Source organism: Poecile atricapillus, chromosome 1, assembly GCF_030490865.1.
Source record: "Poecile atricapillus isolate bPoeAtr1 chromosome 1, bPoeAtr1.hap1, whole genome shotgun sequence".
Lineage (NCBI taxonomy): Eukaryota > Metazoa > Chordata > Aves > Passeriformes > Paridae > Poecile > Poecile atricapillus.
Window position 1 is genome coordinate 76,280,177 of NC_081249.1, and position 15,030 is coordinate 76,295,206.

A 15,030-nucleotide genomic window follows, 5' to 3' on the forward strand; every position below is an offset into this window, starting at 1 on the left:
TCAAAGTTTCAGAATACTTATCATATTAATGGTAAAATAATTTCCAGTAGGTGAACTAATGGTGCAATTTAAATAAAGTATTTATAGATAATTATTTTTTAAATTTACATTCATATTAACAGCAACCTTGTAGCATGTAGATTAAAGTTGGCTTGTTAGTTAACAAGTGAATCATTGTAATACTGGGTTGAGAATGGATATATGATTCCCAAAACTATCTGATGCCAATCAGATGGTTTTATTGTCCATCCTAAATGTTAGGAGTCTTGTGTTATGAAACAGCCTGTACCCATGAAATTAGACAGTCTACTTTCATGCACTGAGGTGGAGTTCAACATTATAATATCGGAAAAATTTGTACACTACACAAAAATGTTAACTGGCAATTTCTACAATAAGAATATACAGCTTTTCTTCAATAACATATGCATGTGTCCAATTTCTCCTTTTAGTGTTGAAGAAAGTTTCAAAACATTGTTCTGGGCCATATTTGGACTCTCAGAAGTTAAATCAGTTGTCATCAATTATAAACACAAATTTATTGAAAATATTGGTTATGTTCTTTATGGAGTCTATAATGTTACCATGGTCATCGTCTTACTGAACATGCTTATCGCAATGATCAACAGTTCATTCCAGGAAATTGAGGTAAAAAGTCCATTTATGATAAAATGTCACCTTATTTACTGTCACTAATTGTCTCAGGCTCCTGGAAAATTTTCTTGTTGACATCTGATTTAAGACAAGTAGCACATAAGCCTTTGGAATATTTTAGAAGAAAGTATTAATTCCACTGTTCATTTTTATTATAAAATACCTGGCAATTACTTGGTTACATGTGCTTGCAGACTTATTCCAGACTGGAATAAGAAACTACTGGTGAACTGTGTTATGTTCCTGAGCAGTATGTGACTTTGTGAATCTTTCATTTGCCTCATTTGTAATTACTTGAGAAATGTCCTTCTTGCTGCAAGGCTGTTCTCTTTCCTGTGCCTCGACCTTGCAGGCAGGTCTCCAACATGCTGTGTTCTTCTTTCATTGAAACAAGAGTTGCTCTAGACCTCTGCAGTGAACAAAACATTACTTGGCAAAGTAATCAGCAGGGCTACTGAAGTCCAGCAGGACCTTTTGCATTCCATGGAAAACAGAGGACTAAATCATTATCACTGTTTGGGAAAAAAGTAAGCAGATCTCCAGGAGCTGGGCCATCCCAGACTTTCCTAAGGGATCCTCTTGCTAAAGCAGCAAACTCAGATTTGACTCCACTTTGGTCCCACATTCTGGGCTCTGATTGGGGGCTGTAGCATTGTCGAGCTAGAGCAAGGGCAACACATTGTATAGGGATGCTCACATTCTTCTGGATCAGGAGGCCACAGGTCAAATCGATCAGGTTTGGAGCATTAAAAATACAGTGACTGGAAAAACAGCTTCTAAAAACAGGTACAGCAATATTGAGTCATGACCTCGAACTGATGTACTACTTTCTGCAGAAAACCCTCAAATTTTACGGGGAGAAATAAAGTGAATGTTTTGGTGATCATAAAAGATAAACATAAACCATGGTGATGATAATATATCTGGTTTAATCATATATTCCAGCAAATGGAAGGAATTAGGTAAGAATCACCTTTTTTAGTTCATATTTAAAGTAACAGAGTCTATAGACTAGTTAAATAGAGTCTGTCATTGTGATCCTGTATTGCAGACTAATTAGCACTCAGTCTGGAATAAAAAATGTTTATTGCATTATTTTAAATGGATTAATAAGAACATATCCATTCATGGAAATTTTGGTTTTCATAGATTTTGATCTACCTGTTTGAGATTTACTTCAGCCAATTACACGTAAAACACACATAAAATTTAGCTAGAGCATCTTCAATAGTCAAAGTGGTATTAACAGTGTCTTAACTGCTGTGTTTCTGTTTTACAGGATGATGCTGATGTAGAATGGAAATTTGCAAGGGCTAAACTTTGGTTTTCTTACTTTGAAGAAGGGAGAACTCTTCCAGTACCCTTCAACTTAGTGCCAAGCCCAAAATCTTTGCTGTATCTTCTAATCAGAATCAAAAAATGTATTTCTAAACCATTTTTGTGCCAAAAGAAAAGCTTTCAGGAAGATGCAGAGATGAACAAGGTAATTTTATCCTGTATGTACTGACTGATAATTTTAGAAGATAAATCCAATTTTAACTTAATTTTTATTATTTCCCTGTTTTACTGATGAATTTCCCAACATATTTAATTCATGCTGAAGTCAGTCAGTAATGTGGGAAAATAGGATAGCATAAGATAGGATAGGATAGGATAGGATAGGATAGGATAGGATAGGATAGGATAGGATAGGATAGGATAGGATAGGATAGGATAGGATAGGATAGGATAGGATAGGATAGGATAGGATAGGATAGGATAGGATAGGATAGGATAGGATAGGATAGGATAGGATAGGATAGGATAGGATAGGATAGGATAGGATAGGACAGGATAGGACAGGATAGGACAGGATAGGACAGGATAGGACAGGATAGGACAGGACAGGACAGGACAGGACAGGACAGGACAGGACAGGACAGGACAGGACAGAACAGAACAGAACAGAACAGAACAGAACAGAACAGAACAGAACAGAACAGAATAGAATAGAATAGAATAGAATAGAATAGAATAGAATAGAATAGAATAGAATAGAATAGAATAGAATAGAATAGAATAGAATAGAATAGAATAGAATAGAATAGAATTTTAAAAACCCCTGCTAAAGTTCAGGTCCAATGAACTTACCTTCATCCAATTGTCACTTAAATCCCTTTTCTCCCTGAGCAATAGGCCTGCATTCTCTTTGTTCTGCCTTACATTGCTGCTGCAGCAATAGAAGTTCTTACTGCCCTTGCAAATGTGTGGCAAGCTTTGTCTTTCCCAATGCCACCTTCATATCCCTGGGCAGTTTCTTAGCTCCCCCTTGGCAGCCTGACTCTGCTTCCACTGAAAATGCCCCTTGCATTGCCCCTACTGTAAAATATTTTGTTACCTGTTTAATTACACAGCTTCAGTAAAAATGCACTTGATTTGATTCATTGGACTTGTAGCCAGTGTGTTTTTCCTGCACTGTCTTGGTATAAATAAAATCAATTGCTTTCAAAGAACATGGAATGTTAGGTGGTATTGGAAATGTAAAGATTGGCACTATTCTAGCACTATTGTAACATATTAGGGAAGAAGAGGTGTGCAAGGCAGCTGATCAGGTGTTGTGAGTAAAAAGGTGAGCATATGATAACATAAAAAAAAAATAAAGATTTGTCATGGTGGTAAACCAAAATTTTCTTTAATGGAAATTTATGTGTGGAAGGATCTTTGTTAAAATGGGCTGTGGTCTGAGCAGAGGCCTGTTCAAGGTTGGGAGTTCTTGAGTCTGCAGTCAAGAGCCATTAGTCACTAAACTGGGGACCATAAAGAATTTACGTGCATCTGTCAATTCTCTGTTGCAAATGTAGCCAGCACATTTTTCACACTTATTAGTTGAAGAGTAAAAGAGAAAAAATGTTCACAATCTTAGAAGGAAAAAATGGAGTTGTAGGGAAGAATCCTGTGCCTCTGGGTAAGTTTATACAGTTTATGAAAACAAATATAGGTATTACAAACACTATCACCAAAGCCAAAATTGTCATTAAGTTCAAATATCTAATCTCTATTATTTTTCTAGTGTTTTACAGATAATTTTATTTGGAAATCTAATCCTAATGTATTTAAGACCTCATAGAAATGGCACTGCATTTGCTCAGGTTTTTAATGAATCTGACATTTGCAAAACTTTTCACCAAGCTGCCTGAGGCAACTTGATTTTAAAACTTCTATGAGTGATAAAATCATCACTAAAATACTGCACATTTGAGGAGATGCATATAAACTTAAAATTTAATGGTGGTGGAAAATAATAAATGGTTCTTTGCCTAATTCAATTTGTGAATCTGAAAAGCACATAAGTAGGTTACAAGCTTGTTTTAATGACTTTTTTTAGCATGAAATTTATGTTCCCATAAAACAGGTACTCTTATAAGTCCCATTTATAAAGCCTAAGGAAAGAAGATATATTTTTATCAGTCCATTCAAACCTAGCAATTCATGTTTTCTAGCATATTTTTAGAAAGGTGCAAAGTGTAATAATTACCAGTTCTACATAAAACAGTGGCAGGTTTGTCAGCTTTTACAGCAGTCCCTCTGAAAGAGAGCTGTAGGGATGCAAACATTTTCATCAGATTTTTTCCTAACCCTGAGTTAATTTTAAGTCTTCAAATATTAATGCTTTACACTCAGTGTTGATTTTAATATAACTAATCCTAAATGAAATGTGCTTACTCCCCAGCCAAAGCAGCAATAAAACTGCAAATCAAATTAAAAAAAAAAAAAAAAAAGCTTTTACGTTGAAAAACATAAAGCATCTGGGTCATATTTATTAATTTCTCAGGTTTTGCAGCAGAGACTGGCAGATGATTACATTTTTATACTTACCTTTTGGGCTGCCACATACTGTGGAGCTGAGTTTATCTGAATCTACCAGATGTTTCCATCCTGTGCACTTACAAGAAGTAACTGAAATGGTTTTGTCTTACCTTTTGATCCACTGTTGATGATTAATTATTGTTGAGGCTTTCATGGCATCTTCTCAAAGGCACTCTCAGGCTTTTGGGATTTTGACTTTTGACTCATTTACTGCTGAGGGGGTTGATGCTGCTGTGAGTGCTGAGCAAGGAGCTACCTGTGCAGGGAGCTACTATAAATAAAATGAGCTGTGTAAAGACGAGGAAAGGTTTGGCAAGACCACACCCAAAACTTGATGGCTGTGTTTGTGCTAGTAAAATGTAATAATAAAATAAAATGCTAGTAAATTAGCTTATCTGAGTATTGAGGCCAATTCAGGAATGGCAAGAATACCAATTCAGGTAATTTTCCTCACTAAGTAGGAAACCTCTTGTGCCCAAGCCATTCCAGTAGCCAAACTGTGCCTAGGAAGACAGAAGGTAGTTCTGATGTAAGTCCTACCTGTGAGGACAGTAAGAGTTTACTGATGGAAGACATTGCACTGCAGTGCCCAATAATGTTAAGACACACTCGATTTTACTGATCCAAGCCCAGCCTGTGGGTTGTTCTGCTGCAGAGCCTGCATCTTCTCAGCGCAAAAGCAGCAGCAGCTGCAGAGTGAGTGTGAAGACAAGCATTAGGGTGAGAAGGAGGGAAGGATATTCTACTCCTAGATCCAGTTCTGCTCTGATTATTGCTAGCAGAAAAAGAAGCCAGATGCTGTCAGTGCTAAACAGCAAGTAATTTACATAGCTGTGTTCAAAGCAAAGTACACCAGAAATTAATTACCTGAGACATACCTAATATAATCTAAAGACTGTGAAGATGTTTTCTTTCAGGCTGTAGATTAAAATCCATAGATTTCTTGTTTCAGGCTAGAACTGGCATTTTAGACATCGAGTGAGAAACTCAAATAAAAGGAAGAAAGAAATGAAGGAGAGTTTCAAGAAAAACCCTACTTTTACTTCTATTCTAAATTTAAAAATTGCCTTGGCATTGAGAAATTTATTGCTCAAGTTGTACAGAAGTTGTTCATCTTCCAGAGCTAAAAATCAGCAGTGAGAGATGATATATTTAAATTTTGTTCTTTAAACATGGTCCTTCAGAAAATAAGTGTGGGACAACTATTTATTGAAGTAGCTTTAAGCCCTCACTCAAACAAGAAAAATATGTTATGTTTAACTTTCCTAGTGTAAAACAGTGTTTCTGTAATTTTCACAAGTTATATCTGGTTATAGGAGCAAAAACTGAATCACTTTCTGGGAACCCTCCCTTCGGATCCAAGAAAGTACAATCTTTTGGAATTGCAAGTTGACAGCAGCTTGTTATTTAAGACATTAATAAAGTGCTAAGCAGCTACAATAATTTAATTGCTATTCTGATTGCATTGAATTTTAAGTAACACAAGAGAATAACAAAATGAGAGGCAAATTTAAAGATGAAGGTGTTTTCAAAGAGCAATGATCTATGTATCCTGCATTTCATATTTCACACAGCATTCTAGGAGAAGAGTTATTTTTGTTGGGATTTATATAATTGTTTTATTTCATTTACATAATTTCTCGTCTGGTTATTCATGTTCAATAATGTTAACTTAAAAATACGAATTCTAGGTCAGTCATCACTCAGCCTGTCAGGTGACAGGCTGAGTGTACTCTAGTACTGATTTTGGAGGAAGAAAAAAGCCTTAGGCAGGAAGCTTAAAGAGACTTTAAAGAGAGCTTAAAGAGAGTTAACAAATGTTATTAGATGTTATAATGAAATCTTGGCAGTCTCTGCCACCAAGTGGTCATTCAGCAATTTACAGTGAATCTTGTGTCCTGTTACTGGTACACATAAAAGATCTAATGAGTTAGATCTGTAAAGTTACACACTTCTGAGTTACCTGCCAACTTTCAAGGTACCCTCTGTAACTAATTAAAAGTTAATTATTATCTTAAAAATGTGCTGGAGGGTGTAGGTTAAGATAAAGGTGTTGCAGTGAGCCTGGTTTTACAAGTTTGCAGTGTCATGTCATGTATTACCAATTTTGCTATTTCAAGTGAAAATCAAATTCTAATTAAGCAATGGATTAACTTTTGAGATGAACGAATGTAACATAAGTTTGAAACTGGTAACCAGAACGACTCATTGCTTTTAAAATATGTAATAAAATACATAGTAAATATCCAAAGCAACTTCCCTCTGCTGCTTCAGAGGAAGCGTGATCGTACTCTTGTTCTACTATATTATTTCTAGGAATGGTGAAAATGAGAAATCCAGGAGCTGAAGTAGCAGGAAGATTGTTTTCCTCTTTTAATCCAGTATTACAGATGAGGCCCAAGAGAGAGTATAATTAGTTCTAAAATCCTGAAAAACATAGTGATTGCATAGTGATTGTGTAAACTCACTAGCCATTATTTTTTATTAAGAATTATCTGAAGTATCTTTATTTAAGCATGAAAAAAATGTAACTTACCCTTCTTATGCATCATTAATTTCCATCCACATGTAGATTAATATGTAAGAGAAATTTTGTTTTATATGTTTTACACTATTTAACTTTTATCATTACTTTTGCTTAGTCAAATAAACATAGTCTAAATAGATAAATAATGGAAATAACAAAAAAATTCCCAAATCCAGTATACACTTTATATTAATTGCTAATGAATATATTTTATCAATAGATGTAATAAAATTTTGTATCAAAATACAAGCTTGATCTCATAGAAGGTGTCCCTGAAAATGGCAGGGGCATTGGCCTACCTGTTTTTAGATGTCCTTTCCAACACCAACCATTCTCTGATTCTATGGAATGCTAAACAAAATCTAATAGTATTTAAATTATTCCCAGTGTACAGCTGAGTAAGCATCAAATCCTGCCCTATTTCTGTCCCTAAAAGATGATATCCTACCATATCCCACAGAGTATTTACAGGCTTCAAAGTGCCCCAGTCATCAGTAGATGCTTGATGTCTTAGGACACAACATAGAGAGGTTCCATGGAAGTACAAAGCAATCTGACAGGATTTGAGACACTGCGCTGATAGTCCCATCCTTTGAAACAGTAATGTTTTTGTTAGACCATGTGTAATATCAGGGAACTGAAATTTAGTGACAGTCCCACTTATTCCTCATCCAGATCAGTCATGATTTATATTTCTTGTGCTACTGCTTGTTGAACAAGCCCTGCTCTTTACCTAAGGTAATATAGTTTGCTTTTAGTTTCTGTACACTCTTACTGCAGCCCATTCATTCAGCTTAAGTCACAGTTCCCATTTTGTGATGCCTTAGATTTTGTCAAAGGATATATACATGAGATACACATATTGATCTTCTATTTATTTTGTACTATAAATAATGTTTCCATTTCAGCTTGATCAAAGGAAGCAGTCGAGTATAAGAAGCTCAGATGAAATCCACTTAAATAGTTTAAACAATCCTCCAAGACAATACCAGGTAAAAACCAGTTTATTTGAAAATAAAATCAAGAAGTAGTAGAACTGGCAGTAGACTGATGGCATGAGGACGCTTTTGAATTTATGCTAAACAACATGAATCAAGAATAAATCCACAGACCTTGTATATATCAAAAATAAATGAAATGGTTTAGGTATTTGCAGTACAATTTGAGGGTGTTTTTCTCTCCTCTTTTTTTCTTAAACAGTACCCTTATAGTGCAGTATATTAAGGTGCTTTAAAAAAATGTTTTTAATTATAGAGTTGAGTCCTCAATTTGAATTGAGAAAACCAAAAATAAACCCCAAATCTTCCCATTCCATTTGCTGAAGCAGATCAGCCTATCGTGGCACACCTCTACATACAAATGCAAGTATCTGTCAGCCTTTATCCTATCAATGCAGTCTTTTTTTCCTAAACAACTGCAATGAGCCTTTATGCAGTTAAGTAAAAGAGACCCAGCACAGTCCACATAAATCTCAGCTATTCTGAGAAAGAAGCAAAGACGCTTCTTTCTTTCTTGCAATGCTAAAAAGTGAGTGGAAAGGAGGAAGCAAGAGCTGCCTGGGCAATATAAAAATAATTTGAAGGAAAAAGGGTACAGAAAACAAGTATACTTTATTTACCACAAGACAGAAAAAGAGATTTTCCCTTGGGCAGGCTAGCTCTGCTCCACTTTTATGTTATGCAGTGTCTACACGAGTGTGTTCCAAAAAGTCCAAAGACTTTTTCACAGCCAATTTCATTATGATGCGGGGATAGATACAAGATTTAAAAGAAAAGAAGATTTAAAATCTGCCCCATAAATATGTAGTGTGGCTTTGTATTTGAAACATTCTTGGATTATTATAATAAACTGTACAGCTGCTGACCTTGCAAGCGTGACTGTAGTGATGGCATGGGACCACTAATCTGGGATGACTCACCTCAAAACCAGCCCTGGTCAGCTCTGTTATTGTGGAGACAAAAGCAGAAATACAAATCTATGAATGTTTTGTATCTTGAAATGGAAAAGGTATTGTGTTGTCATAAGCTACAGTAATATTAAGCCCAAAGGCAGAAATACACATACTAAAATGTACTTGAATACTTGATCTTTTTTAAGTAATTTGAACTAATGGGAGAATCAGGGCCAGAATTAATTTTTTCCTGGAAAGGTAAAATTTACAATAAATTTGCTGGCCTAGGTTCCCCTTATTGTTAGGAGAAAGGTTGGTCATTCTCATGGCACGAGGTATTTGATCAGTTTAGTTGTCTCAGATGAACTGTGCTCTCAGGTTTGCTCACTTTATCCATAGAAGGACATAAAGGTGACAGATATGTGTATTTACATTAGAAAGTATCTGTCTTTGGTTAAATGGGTCCCAGCTGAGATACTTAAATGACTTAGAATTTTGGATCCCATTTTCTCTAAGCAAACCCTACACTAGGAAAACATGACTTAGAAAATACATCAAAATGGATTCAAATAAACTGACAACAAAAGGGTTTTGCAATTAGCTCTGCTAAGCCGGGTCATTGTCATCTTTGGGTAGCAATGAAGGCCAGATGGCTACATTTACTTGGAGATCAAAGGTGTAACCATATTAATAGTTCTTACAGGTTCCAGTAGTAGGTTAAGATTTGTGAATTAAAACATTCATAAGATTGTCTTTAGTTCTCTAACTTTCAAGTATATATATACGTACATATTTAAATTTAAATAAATTTAAATACCACCTGTGGATGAAAGCAGAGATTTTTACATTCAATTTCTTTAACCTGTCAAGTCCTACACTGAAGTATCTGAATGCAACAGAAGGTAACAGAGGTGTCATAATTTAACCCCTTCTGTCAGCTAAGTACCACACAGTTGCTTACTCACTGCCCCCACACAGTCCCTTCCAACTTCATGGGATGAGGAGGAGAATCGTAAAAGGTAAAACTTGCAAGTTGAGATAATAATACTTAACTAATTTAAATTTAAAAAAATAGTAGTAGTGGTAGTAGCAGTAGTAATGAAAAGGAGAGATACAGGAGCAGTGATCACCCTTAAGGCCAGGCCTCCCCCAGTTTCTATACTGAACATCATGCTCTGTGGTATGAAATATTCCTCTGGCCAGTTTGGTTCAGCTGTCCCAACCATTCTCCCTCCCAGCTTCCCATGCACCTGCTCAGTAGCAGACCCTGAGGCATTGAAAAGTCCTCGCCTTTGGGTAACCACTCCTCAGCAACAACTAAAACACTATTCTCAAATAACTAAAACATTATTCTCAAACTAAACCCAAAACTCACACTGTACAAGTCACTAAGAGGAAAATTAACTCTGCCCCAACTGAAACCAGGACAAGAGCTCTTACTTTGAAGTGTCATAGCAATACTAGTCCGACTAATAATTTTTTCCTTCCTGCCTTCCCTCCCTCCCTCCCTCCCTCCCTCCCTCCCTCCCTCCCTCCCTCCCTCCCTCCCTCCCTCCCTCCCTCCCTCCCTCCCTCCCTCCCTCCCTCCCTCCCTCCCTCCCTCCCCGCACCTCCCCTTCTCGCACCTTCCCGCACCTCCCCTTTACTTCCCTCTCTGCAGAAAATCATGAAGCGTCTCATTAAAAGATACGTGTTGAAAGCTCAGATAGATAAGGAAAGTGATGAAGTCAATGAAGGTGAGTATGTTGATGAATTGTATGCTTCATCAGAGAATCAAAACAAACTAAAGTTACATATTTCCAAAACACTTAATCCACTTGACATGTTTATGAGTGCAAGAAGTAAAAACATCATACTCTTGAAGAGGTGATGTGATTTCTGTCTCTCCCATTAGAAACTATCACTGATCTGACAAGCTTTAAAACATGTTGCTAGGTCTAGTAATAGTAGAATCATAGGATAGTTTAGTTTCAAAAGGCCCTTAAAGATCATCTAGTTCCTTAAGGATCTGGTGGGCTGGGGAGTGATGGATTAATGATTAGATTCATTGATCTTAGAGGTCTTTTCCAACCTAAATGATTCTGTGACTACGATTCTATGATCTCTCTTGCAACAGAGCAGCATCTTCCATTAAACAGAGCATGTGAGTTTTGTGAACTCATGGTCTCTCACACTTTTGCCTTCAGATTTGTTTGATTCCTGAACTGCATCTTCATATTCCTATCTCCAAGACACCATTCCATTGAGGTTAGCTCAGCTGGTCAGGGCATGGTGCTAATAACACCAAGATCTTGGGTTTAATCCCTGTGTGGGCCATTCACTTACAAGCTGGACTCTGATCATTGTGGGTCCCTTCCAAATCAGATATCCTATGATTCACCAGCCACCAGCAGCATATGTACTTCTTCTGTTTCAACAAAGAAATACAGAAAAAAAACCATTATAATTATGAGCTATTTGGATATGCTGCTTTTAAAAATTTTGTTTCTTAATATTGTGATCTTTTAAAATCTGTTGCAGGTGAATTGAAGGAAATTAAACAGGACATCTCAAGTCTCCGGTATGAACTCCTTGAGGAAAAATCTCAGAATTCTGAAGATCTGGCAGAACTTATAAGGAAACTTGGGGAAAAACTGTCACTTGACTCTAAGGAAGAAGAAAGCAAGAGATAACCGAAATAAAATACACAACAGAATGTTAACAATTCACTTAAAGCCATATTTCTGTTTTCCTCAAGTCTAGCTCACATTTCTAAAAAAGATTCAGAAATTAAATCATTCCAAGTCTTTATTGAAAAAACACAGTGGCAAATCCTCTAGATCTACCACGTCAGTAAAGATATTTATTCTTTATCTGCTGAAGAATAGTTGATCTGAGATAATTTAAATACTCAATTTACCTCTTTAAGAATTCCAGTGGAATCTTGATAATCCCAGTCAAGAAAGATTAAAAGCATAGATCTAAAGTTTTCCTATGTTACCTGTTTTTTTTTTGAAAATTTCCTTTTATAAACATTCTTACATATATTTTAATGAAGCAAAAGAGAAAAGTTCAGGCTTATATATCAAAAGCTACTAAATTTTTCCGGCATTCCAAATTAGCAAAAAAAAAAAAAAATCTAACTGCCTGTCTTAAAAATGTGTAGGGTATTAAAATAAACTTACAAACATTTCTGTGTAGGGGTAGATATCAGGACACTCAGAGCACTGTGTTGTACTTTTCCCTACTGGTCCCTGTCAGCACTGGACCATCCTGTGAGATACCTAGGTTCCAATGGGAGTTCGTGCATTAAAAAATAAGTATTTTCCACCAAATTTATTGAAAAACTATTTCTGAGGCAGGGAGGCTGGAAGAAAACCTTCTTTAATCCAAATAATTAACCCTTGATGTTCCAATCTGTTTCAGAATTCCCAGGTTCTCCAGCTTTTTTGTCTTGAACTGAACCTCCCAAACTGCAGGTTAGGGGTTTGAATGTAACATTTTTATGTAAGGTGGAAGACACTAAAATGTTACGTGCCAACCTCTCCTTGAATTCTGGGAATGCCATGCATGGGAGATCATGTTTCTCTATGTTACGTCTCACTGTTTAAATGATTAAACTTTCTTCAGACATATAGATAGCAAACAAAACAATCTTGTTGCAAAAAGTCATGAAATCTCATCTATGGATCCCTCATCCTTTTTTCCACTGGTGAAAGCTCTGCTCTCATGCTATATTCTTTAGGACTTTTGATGAAGAATCTTCATGTGGTAAGGAAAGCTCCAACACTTTCACCCTGCCCACTGCAGTAGTTAAAAGTCTCTTTTGGTTAAACTGCAGATGAGATATCCCATGTTCTGTCTGGCTGCTTGTTGTATAACAATGTCCATGCAGGACAGTCAGCTGGTTTCAATCTTTCCAGATAGAAACCACATAAATTCCATGTAATTTTTCCCTTGGTTAATACAGTAATTTGTGGTTCTGTCTTTGGATGGTCACTAATTCTGGAAGTGTTATAAACATACATTAAATTGGGCATCTCTGCTTCTCTTTAAGCTTTTTTTGAGATTAGTGAAAGGGCTGTGAAAAATTATAACATGTCATCAAGGTGTAACAAGGTGTAACACACCTGTAAAAGACCTGTATGAAACAAGACTTTAAAAGACTTGTCAATTGCTTTAAAATTAGCTTTGTGAAACTCACTTACTGTGGAATGTACTATAATGTTTCTGCCTCTCCCTTTTAGGCTGGAGGTTATTTTTAATGGGTCTAGATTAGTTTCCAGCTGAATTTATTGATAGTTTTTTTAAAAAAAATTGTTGATGGAATCACTGTGTATTTTCAGGGATAAAAAAACCCAAACATATATTACAATGGGTTTAGAAATCACTTGGAGACAGGTGGAGGTAGGGGACTGAGGTCAGCCTGCCCTGTGAGTGTTTGTCATGCTTTGGAGGAAGTGCTTGACACAGAAGTTTAGCCACAAATGGGTTAGGGGGAGCAATGTGTGTCCTGTGGGGCTCAGGTGTAAAGAACTCAGGGTTTAGAACCTTCTAAGGCTTCTTCATCTGAGGGAGAAGAAGGAAAGTGAGGTCCAAAGGTAGTAGAGCACAGGTGATTGGTGTGACCTCATGCTGGAAGGCAGTGTGACAGTAACTTCAGTGCATTTTGGCTCCTGGATGGTTCCTGGCCATCTCTCTTGGCCAGGATTGGCCTCTGAATTGGAATTCCACCTGAGCATTTTGGGCCTGGTTTTCTGAAACAGTGTGTGGTTCATTCAGCTCCACTGAATGGCTGTGTTAGAGGCTGTGCTGCTCAAAGCACGTCTTCCATCTGAGAGAAGCTCTTCAGAAAATCTCTTGGTCAGAATCTGAGGTAAGAGGGACAGTCAATGTTCACTTCCAGTAATCAGAAGTCTTAATTTCTGGTCATTGTAAAACACAATTTGGATCTGCTATAGTGCTTGTTGATGGTAAACCCTCACTCTCCGTAAACCCAGTGAAAGGAAACATACAGTTTGAGATCCAGGCACTTTTAAAGTGAAGATTTTTATGACAGAGGTAAAATGTACACTGTGAATTTGTTAAAATCCAAAATTTGATGTACCTTAAAACGATAAGATTGTAATGTATATATTGTATTTCACGAAGAAAATACATATGGATTTTTTTAATCATTGAAGATATTTTATATGTAGTTATTACTCATGGAAAAATTTGTTATATATATTTGAAGAGGTCTATTGCCAAATGTAGTGTGACAAGCAATGTAGTATTTAAAATGAGCACAGTACCAAATATATTATCCTGATTTAAAAAAATTAAATGTACCAGACTAAAAATGCCTTCGTGATCCATTGTATGAACATTTTGGTATTTTACTGGGAACTTCTGGCTGCTCCTGCTGGGAAGACTGATATGGTAAAAAACTTTCATTTTCTAAAATCACTAATATTAAAAAAAAACATTTCAAAGAAGGAACAAGGGTCTTTTCATATTTAATTAGACTCAAGGCCAGGTATTTTGTGTCCTGTGACTGTGTCTGATGCTAGATGTTTCAGAACGTCTGCAGTAACAGATAATTTTCACCTTACATAGTTCTGCTTTTGGTTTCTAATAAAACAATAATTTGACGAGGAAGTATTTCCAGATTTTTTTTGTGAATCATTAGGATAACAAGATATTCTTTCTACATACTTAATTATTTCTTTAAATCTTGTTAATTACTTGAGCTCAGCAATTCCGTTTCTGTAGCAGCAGCTTCCACACCTAAACCATACCTGCTATGAAGTATTGCCTTTATATATGATTTTTCCCCTGAGTATTTCTTAAACTTGAATTATGAAATATGGTGAGTAGGTTTCTCATCCCTTTGAGAATCTCCTTTCTGTTCACCCATGTCTTTCACTGAAAGGTATGAGAGGACTTGAGAACTGAAGAGAAGAAAATGAAGTAAGAAAATATCCAAATCAATGTCTGTCCAAGGTTTTCTCACACTATTCTGGATGAAACAGAATCACATCTAAATATTGAGAAAAGGATTTATACATCATGGAGGACTGGAAGTGTTATTAGAGACAAATCATGCAAGCCTAAGGTACCCAAGATTTACAGTGGCAGATGCTGAGAAAAA

At 36.2% G+C, this 15,030-nt stretch overlaps 1 protein-coding gene across 1 annotated transcript in view; it reads left to right on the forward strand.

The window, feature by feature from the left end:
• Window positions 1-14,656, forward strand: part of TRPC6 (transient receptor potential cation channel subfamily C member 6) — a 78,973-nt gene extending 64,317 nt beyond the window's left edge. The window contains exons 8-12 of the mRNA XM_058829287.1: window positions 453-648; window positions 1,934-2,137; window positions 7,936-8,019; window positions 10,579-10,654; window positions 11,439-14,656. Coding sequence (XP_058685270.1) covers window positions 453-648; window positions 1,934-2,137; window positions 7,936-8,019; window positions 10,579-10,654; window positions 11,439-11,590 — 712 coding nt within the window. The 3' untranslated portion in view covers window positions 11,591-14,656. The remainder of the gene's footprint in view (window positions 1-452; window positions 649-1,933; window positions 2,138-7,935; window positions 8,020-10,578; window positions 10,655-11,438) is intronic.
• The last annotated feature ends 374 nt before the right edge of the window (window positions 14,657-15,030 follow it).